The sequence below is a fragment of the Echinops telfairi genome, unplaced genomic scaffold (genome assembly GCF_000313985.2).
Source record: "Echinops telfairi isolate 266 unplaced genomic scaffold, ASM31398v2 ScPeMD7_5;HRSCAF=22, whole genome shotgun sequence".
In the NCBI taxonomy this organism is placed as follows: Eukaryota; Metazoa; Chordata; class Mammalia; order Afrosoricida; family Tenrecidae; genus Echinops; species Echinops telfairi.
Genome location: NW_022103901.1, coordinates 1,565,829 through 1,574,623, shown reverse-complemented (window position 1 = coordinate 1,574,623; position 8,795 = coordinate 1,565,829). Strand labels below are relative to the sequence as shown.

General features: G+C 61.9%; 1 protein-coding gene across 1 annotated transcript in view; it reads left to right on the top strand.

The window, feature by feature from the left end:
* The window catches only part of GNA12 (G protein subunit alpha 12), a 23,412-nt gene extending 14,623 nt beyond the window's left edge, over window positions 1–8,789 (top strand). The window contains exons 2-3 of the mRNA XM_045285914.1: window positions 7,576–7,626; window positions 8,220–8,789. Of these exons, the coding sequence (XP_045141849.1) occupies window positions 7,576–7,626; window positions 8,220–8,789 (621 nt within the window). The remainder of the gene's footprint in view (window positions 1–7,575; window positions 7,627–8,219) is intronic.
* Window positions 8,790–8,795: the final 6 nt, after the last annotated feature.

The following is an 8,795-nucleotide window of genomic DNA, read 5'->3' as shown; positions in this document are numbered from 1 at the left end:
CTAGTTCCTGCTTCTGCGCCGGTCTTTCTCCCTCCGCCCAGTCCTCCCGCTCAAAGACCAGCGATGCGCACTCAGGCATCCGAGGACAACCCTGTAGGAAATACCGGGAAGCTGGGCCCTGGGGGTTCAAGCAGCAACATGACAGCTGCTGGCTGCTGCCAGGTGCCATCGAGGGTACCCCATGTGACAGAATTAGCCTGCCTGGGGGTCTCCTAGACCACTATTACAGGCAGGTCACCAGGTCTCTCTTCCCAGAGACTCTAGGCGGGTTGGCACTCCACCACGACCTGAGAGGTCAGCTATCTGAGCCCACTGGTGGCTCTGAGGGAGAAAAGACCTGGCCTCCCCTCCCGTATAGCTGGCCGCCTCGGGGGCGCCACAGGCTGATGACGGAGCCACAGATGGCCCTTGTGGGCGGGATGTTGGCTGTGCCTGAGGGAAGAGTGTTGACGGTGCATGAGCTTCCCTATACTGCCCGTACAGGAGCCGTGGTGGTGGTGGTGGTGGTGGTGGTTAGGTGGTTAGCTGGTAGTAGTGGTGGTGGTGGTGGTGCGAACTCACAGTGGCCCTGTGTACAGTAGTAGAACGGAACCCTGCCCAGTCCTGCCCCTCCTGCGTTGAGTCCACTGTGACGGCCCCTCTATCCACCCTCTCCTGAGGCCCTTGCCTTACTAAACACGATGTCCTCCAGGGACAGAACCCCCTTCATCTCGTGCCCCAAGTACTTGAGACGAAGTCTCGCTGGGCCCAGCTCTCAGAAGCTTCCCGGCTGTGCATCTTCCAGGTGTCACGGCAGGTTAGTCACATGCCTTCCCTGTGGGGGAAGGAGGGTGTGGCTTACCTGGCAGACAGGCGTGGCTATTCGAGAGCCAGGCAGCCCGCCCCCGGCCCGAGCCCTCTGTCTGACGGCAGGGGTGCTGTCCTAGCTCTGGAGCTGCAGCTTCTTTGTGAAGTGCCTCTTCATCGGGTCAGACCTGCTGAAACAGCACCTACCCCGGCCAGCTCATGGCCACCTGAGCTTCAAGATCTGAGATGTGTGAACCAGCTCACGCCACGCCACGCCACGCCCAGGAAACGTTGGGCAGATTTCTCTGCCTGAGCGGGTAGACAAACGTGTGTTCTCAGAAGCAGCGTGTTGATACCTTTCTGATGTCTCCTTGCCCCTCTCTCTGCTGGCAGCAGCCAGCATCTTGCTGACCCTCTTCCTGAGGGAGGCCCCCAGCAGTGGCCCAAGCTGGGGTCCCACAAAGAGCAAGCACCCCTGTGGGGAGAGGGTCTGCCCCTCCAAGGAAGGGTTAGGGTGTTTGCCTCCACCTGCTCCCAGGGTCAGGGACACTCAGCTCGGTGACTGGTGCAGCGATTAAAGGGCTCAGCTGTGCACCTAAATGTCTCCGGTTCAAACCCACCAGCTGCTCCCCAGGGCAAGGAAAGGCCGTCTGCCTCCATCAAGCTCTGGACTCGGAGCCCACAGGGTGTGAGTTGGAGCCGGGTCCCAATGGGACGGAGTCCTTGGGAAGCATTACGAGCTGGCCCTGTCTGCCGGGAGCACCTGCCGTGCAGCGGCAGGTTTGTTTCAAGCAGCAAAGGTTCATGCACAGCCGAGTCTCCCGTACTCGGTCACGCCCTGGTGGCGCAGGGGGCTGTGTGTTGGGCTGCTCACTGGAAGGTCGGCGCTTCAAGTCCTCCGGGGCTCCCCTGGAGAAAGTGGCTGCCTGCAGAAGATCCCAGGGAGGCGGCTGGCTCTGTTGGGGGGTTGCTGTGAGCCGGAGGCCACTCGACACTTCCCTGTGGTGTCCGCCTGGCCCTTCATGCATGGTGACCACAGGTGCCAGCAGGGCCCCACTTCCGGGTACCCTGCCCTGGGCCTGGGCCCGGCCCCTTCAGGCAGGTCCTCTCAGCCTTGCTTCCAGACCCGAAAGACCCTGAAAGGGCCATTTGTAGCCGAGCTTGGGTCCCAGGGCCCCATGGGGCAGCCCTGTGGCTGGGCCAAGGCAGACAGCGGCCAGGACTCCTCTGGTGCCCGTGCCTAGCAGGGCCACCCAGGCAGGAACAGAGCTCCTATGTCTGCACCTTGGGGACCACATCCCTCTCAATGAACCACCTTTGGTGTTTGTCATGGGTGCCCCACCCCCCTGCCCAGACCTCAGTCAGCGGAGTGCTAGCAGGACTCCCCGTGGCTTCTAAGGCATCGGCCCTGCCAGACATCACAAGGCACTGCTGGCTGGCATCTTCTAGAACAGTCTGCAGTGTCTGTGTTGGGGGGTGGGGGGGCCTGGCCTGAGTCACGGAAGCCCAAGGCCACATCACCATCAGCATGGCATGGACAGAGACCACCCAGGTTCTCTGAGGTGAGGGACCTTGGCCAGGCCCGCAGGGGTGTCGGCCCCTCCTGGCCTGCCAGGCCCTCTGCCTGGTTCTCAGGCCCCGAGCCCAGTCTCGAGGCTGCTGGGAGCCTTGGCATCCTGCCTGAGGGGTGGGGGTAGTGGGGTGCACTTAGGGAGACACCCGGCAGAGGAAGAGGCAGCCCTCCCACATCAGGCAGTGTTCTTTCCCAGGGAGCTCCCCCCGGTAGGGGGACCACACCGCTGGACCCAGGCCTGCCGGGAAGGGCTGGTTGTAGAGTATTGCTGCGATGTCCTGTGGACCCACGTCCATGGCCTTGGCCTTCTTTACGCTCCCTGCCGGCCAGGAGGGACTGACCCGGAGGCTGTGTGAGCTGAGCAGGGGTGTGTTTCATCGGGCCAAGGGTGTCTGCTTGGAGCCCTGTGCTAACTCAGAGGACGCTGGGGGTCGGGGGTGGGTGGGGGTGGTGATCCGTGTAGAAGCCTGTCGAGGATGGTGGCCGCCTGCCTGCCCTGCCCAGTGTGAGCAGTGTCCACCCTGCTGCGAGGTCAGGAAGTTGTGTCGGTGCTAACCCAGAACCCGGCACTGCCCCGAACGAGACCACGCACCACCGCCCCGCCCCGCCCTGGGAGGAAGATGCCAGTCAGAAGGGCCCCTGCCCAGGAAAGCTGGCGGTAAGTGAGGTGGCTTCTCTGGGTTGCATCTCCACGCAAAGCCTTGCTTCTGGAACCTTCCCCACAAGCGCAGGCCTCTTGAGTCCCCTGAGGAAGAGCTGAGATGGGGCTAAACTTAGCTGCCAGACTGGGGGAGGAGCCGGGCAGACTTAAAGGGGCAATGCCTGCTCCCCTCCTCAACAGGCAGTGTGTCCTGCCCTGGGGCCCAAGGCAGTGGCCACAGGCAGGCGCAGACATGCCTCCACCCCCCACGTTTCCCCATTTCCCCTCTCGGTCCCGCCCGTCCCTCCTGGCCTCTCCACTTCTGCGACTGGGCTGGTTCCGTGCCTCTTCACCGGGCCACTCATGGGGAAACTGAGGGAAGCCACCGGATACGTTTCAGGCAGTTTCCCCTAGGGCTGACTGTCAATGTCCAAAGAGCACCCACCGCTCCCTCCATCCCCTGCCCCGGAGCACTCAGTTGGATTTGCTCTGTGGGTGCTGTTGCTGCTACGCTCTGCTGTCACAGCTGTCCGGGGGTCCAGGAGGTTCTCTGTGCAGGGACCTCCTCCTGGCCCTTCCCCCCCTCCTGGGTCTGAGCTGGCTCCTGTCACACCCAGCAGGACAGCCCACAGTGACCCCTGTGAACCATCTCCACCACGGAGCCCTTCACCCAGACCGCCAGGCAAGGCCGTGTGCTGGGCACAGCTCTCGCTGCAGGAGCTTCGGGGAGTCATTCGCTGCCTGCACGCCCTTACCAGCCGCAGCTGACCCCGGTGAGGCGCTCGCTGTGACCAGCTGCCTCAGCTACTGGCGAGATCTGACCTCGTGCCCAACAGTGAAACAACCTCGTGGGGGGAGGTGTGGCGTGTCAGTCAAATTGCCCGTTCTCTAACTGGTGTTTGTGGAACTAGGGTTTCATTCTGAGCAGCTGTTGCCCTGCTTCCCGTGAGTCTGTCCAGTCGGGTTTTGACCCTGAGGGGCAGTAGGAGAGGAGGGGACCCTCATCTGGCAGCCACCACGGGCTGTGAGGACAGCAGCGCAGGACTGGTGCATGTCCTCGCCTACACACGGTGGCTGCAGATGGAGCCCATGCGCCCGACAGCACCTGGCCCCGCAGGGCTTCACGCCTTTAAGTCTGATGGTGTGAGATGCGAGGGGCCTCCAGGTCTATGGAGACGTGGAATTAAAAGATGATGGGGTTTTACCTGGGGCCATGCTATGCATGTGAGGGGCTCTTCAGCGAGGGGAGAGAACACTGCCCCTGCCCTCCTCCCCACCAAGCACCCTCCTCCCCCCACTGCCTCACAGGGGAAGTTGGAGCCCACAGCCCCCCCTCCCCGGTAGGCCATCCTCTCAGGTGCAGAAACCCCAATGGTTTTCTCTCCAGGGCTCACCTCACAGTTGTCCTCTGGAGGCTTGACAGCCATGCTTATATGACCTGTTAGCAGCAAGGTCAGCAGTTCAAAGCCACCTGCTGCTCCAGGGGAGGAAGACAAGGCTGTCTCCTCCATAGAGTGAGGTCTCAGAATCGCTCGGGCAGTTGTACCCTGTGGTCGGCACCCACTCCATGGCAGAGGGGGTCTTTCTGCAGCACCAGAACTTCCTGCTCTCCCCTCATGCCCTCACCTGCCCCAGGTGGCTCATTTTACAGACAGTGGTACCGTTGACCTGCTTACTTCCTACCGCCCTGGACCCGGCTCAGGATGAGACTCTAGAAAGTGCCCACATAGAGGCCCCCAGGCTGCCCACAGAGCTGCTGGGGGACCTGAGGCGAGCCATCCAGCAGGGTCCCGTTCAGAGTGCTGACCATGGCTTAAAACAGTGCTCCCCTCCTCTCTCCCTCCCACTCCCGGCCCCTGCCCTCAGACCAGACTTCAGTGCAGTTGCCCAAAGTCCTAACAGGGACAGAGTGCGGCCACGTGGTCAGCACTGTAAGGTGCTGGGTTCTAATCCAAGCAAGTTTGCGATTCGGATGACTCTGTTCTCCTCTTTGTCCGTGATTTTATTTATTTTTATATTTTAATACTTCTATTGGCATGTGGTTCACATATAATTCCATAGTTCCGCTATGTTAAGACTGATCACCACAGTCAATTTCAGAACCTTTTCTTCTTTCTTCCTCATCGCTGTTAACACCTCCTTTCCCCCAGCCTCTCCTGTCACATCCCCAGGAACCACCGATCCAGTTACGGACTTGACACAAAAACACATTTAAACAAAGCCAAGAGCTCAGTACGTGGGGGCGGGGGGTGCCCGTGCAGGTCCGGTTCTTGGGGTTTGAGGTTGGTGCTCGCCTCCTGGTTGTGTTCCCACTTGGTAGTGTGTTTCAGTCACAGTCCGGGAGGGGAGAGCCTTCCGGAGGGACAGCCTCGCTGGCTCCCACAGCTGCCCCAGGAGAGGAGCTCGGAGCTGGGGGCGTGCTAGCTGGTGACCGAGCCACGAGCCGCAGGGCTCCTCACCTGCCCGGCCCTCCTGCCGGCCCACCACCCTGACTGGACGCATGCCAGCGTCAGGGGTGGACAGGCGCCTCTGGGGAGGCCAGGTCAGGAATCGGACGGCTCGCTCCCTTGCTGAGCACTGGGCCCCACTGAGGGGGCGGTGGGACAAAGTGATGGTTGATGTAAAGGAGACGCGAGCCTTGAGACAGTGCCAGACGAGACCCTCTTCAAGGCCAAGGGCTGGTGATGGGTTCTTAGCCAGGGCCTAGGTGAGGTGTCCTCAGAGCAGAACCAGGCTCAGTGCCCGCAGATGATCCCTTGAGGGCAAAGACCAGAAAGGTCAACTTGACAGTGCTCTCTGCCGGAGACCCTTTCATGGTTAGGTGCCATCCTGAGGGTGCCAACAGATAGACTGCCTGCCCGGCATGGTCCCCACCAGCACTGTTGCTCTAGGTGAGGCCACGGCGGGGCCACTGTGCCCGCCCGGCTCCTCCTGGAGGAGTGCCTTGAGTTGGGAGAGAGAGAGAGAGAGAGAAGGGGGGTGCAGGGGGTGTGCAGGCAAGTTCCAGGCCCTGGGGTCCATGGAGCTTCTCCAGACTCAGCAGGCGGTGTGGCTGGCTGCTGGCTCAAGTCCAAGAACCAGAGTTTGACGAGCCAGAAGCAGCATGGAGAAACCGCAAAAAGCAACAAGCTTTTCTCAGGAAACTTCCTTTCAACTAACTGTATCAGAGCCAGGACCCAAGCAAGAGCCCTCGCCCTCACCTCCGTACACCGGGTGGGCTGCCCACAGCATCACAGCGGCTGCTACCTGTGTCAGCAGCACCACCGCTGGGGTCCAGCCGGCTCACACAGGAGCTTCCTCTTCGTCCCAGACAGGCACAGGGCGCCCTCTCCCGGGTGCGGGACGATGCTGGCCCCAGACAGTCTGACCTGCGGCAGAGCGGAGGGAAAGGCGTGAGCCCCCGTGAGGATGGCCAGTGCAGGCCATGCCGTTGGGGAAATGGCGTCCACAGAAGTGCTCACGGCAGGGCAGCCACAGACCCTCCATTTGTGAAAACGCCGCGTCTGTGACCCAACGGAACCCAGCGCCCACTCTGGGAAGACGCTGTCTTGCTTGCTGGACACCCTGAGTCCAGCCCCTCTGCCACATGACAGCTAAGCAAAGCTCTCTGGGTAAAGTGCCCGCCCAGGTCTCAGCATCTTCCCAGGAGAGGGTTCACTCCCTGCGGCCAGAACACTGACCGGGCCTTCCTGTGCCAGGTGACTGAGAGCCACTGGTGGGGACAAACAGGAGTGGCCTGTGATGGCCTTGGGAGAGGGCAACAGGCTAGGGGGGAGGAGTGGAGTGCAGCGAGCAATGCTGCTTGCCAGAGAAGGGCCTGGTGGCACTTGAGGTTCAGCGCCGGGCAGCTGACCTCCAGGCCAGCAGTTCAAACCCACCGGCCACTCTGACTGGGAAAGATGAGGCACCTGTAAAGACGGACAGCCTCAGGGACCCTCTGTTGGGTCACAGTGAGTCAGGACCCACAGTGGTCTTGGGTTTGCTTTGACTTTGGCCACACTCTGCTCCAGACCCTTCCGCCCGGGGGCTGGGGCCGGAGCAGAGGAGCCCTCCCTCTGTAAGCAGGGACAGCCTGGCCCCGAGGTGGCCGGGACCCAGTGCCCCGTCGAGGCTACACTCGTGGTTTTGGTGTTCTCCTCTTCACAGACACGTGCACCCCCAGCCCGCGTGCCCTGTCTCCTTGGTTGTCTTTGGCTGCTCCGTCCTTGGCTCTTTGCGGCTGTGTCCGTGCGTCTGGAAGCCTGGCACACAGCAGGCGGCCAGCGTGCTGGGGAAAGCTGAGTGGGTGCACACGGGGAACCCCTCATCCAAACACATTGTAAACGTACACCAGGAGGGAGAGGCGGGTGGTGTTGACACTGTCCGACGTGGAAGGTTGTAGACCTGTGAACGGGACGGCGGGTCTAGTCCCTCGTTCGTGAGCATCGCCCCTAAGGTCGACCCTCTTCCTTCCCGCGCTTGGCAGGGCGTGTGGCCCATGGGCGAGTTTCCGTTTCCCTTCTGGGTCCTCGCAGGCAACGCCGAGGCTCCTGGGTGAGGACTGGGCCCTGACCCTGTTTCCTCTCCTCTGTGACAGGGCGAGTCCGTGAAGTACTTCCTGGACAACTTGGACCGCATCGGCCAGCTGGTGAGTGGGGACACCACGTCTCGGGCAGGGCCTCCGCGTCATGTCACCAGCTTCCTGCAGCACCCGGGTTGCTGTGTGCCTGACACTGGAGTCTCCAGGGTGCTTTGTGCCACGACCTCTGACCGCCTTGTGTGGTGTGGCAGAGCCTCCATTAAACTCCTCAGCCTCGCAGCAGGCCTGTGGGAAAGCGCCCCTGTAGGCGGGGAAAGCCTGGGGGTTCCCGCAAGGAGATGGTGGGACTCTGGTGGGACCTGCATGCCACCACCCCGCGCGCCTGCTTAGTCCTGCGTTGCCCAGTGTGAGCAACCCCCAGGGTGCCGGGATGATGGGTGGGTGCTAAGGAAGCAAGCCCTGCACTTGCCCTTACCCCTGGACAACCGGCTGTAGGCCGGGCGGTGCTCGTCGTGGCTAAGGGGCCGCCGAGCTGTTCTTTCCCTGCACAGGTGCCGGGTTTGCCACGTCAGTCGCTAGAGTTAGCTCGCCCCCCAGGTCAAGGCGGAGCTGGGCGGGGGGCTGGTCCTCTGTGGTGTTCAACCTGTCTCGAGTGATAACGCACCCCGCACACACACCCTCCTTTTTCTCGCCCGGGTCAGAGCTACCTTCCCAGCAAACAGGACATCCTGCTGGCCCGCAAAGCCACCAAGGGCATCGTGGAGCACGACTTCGTCCTCAAGAAGGTGCCCTTCAAGATGGTGGACGTGGGCGGGCAGCGCTCCCAACGGCAGAAGTGGTTCCAGTGCTTCGACGGCATCACGTCCATCCTGTTCATGGCGTCGTCCAGCGAGTTCGACCAGGTGCTGGTGGAGGACCGGCGCACCAACCGGCTGGCCGAGTCCATGAACATCTTCGAGACCATCGTCAACAACAAGCTCTTCGCCAACGTCTCCATCATCCTCTTCCTCAACAAGACGGACCTGCTGGTGGAGAAGGTGCGGCGAGTCAGCATCCAGAAGCACTTCCCTGACTTCCGGGGCGACCCCCACCGGCTGGACGACGTGCAGCGCTTCCTGGTGCAGAGCTTCGACCGCAAGCGGCGCAACCGCAGCAAGCCGCTCTTCCACCACTTCACCACGGCCATCGACACGGAGAACATCCGCTTCGTCTTCCACGCCGTGAAGGACACGGTGCTGCAGGAGAACCTCAGGGACATCATGCTGCAGTGAGCGCCC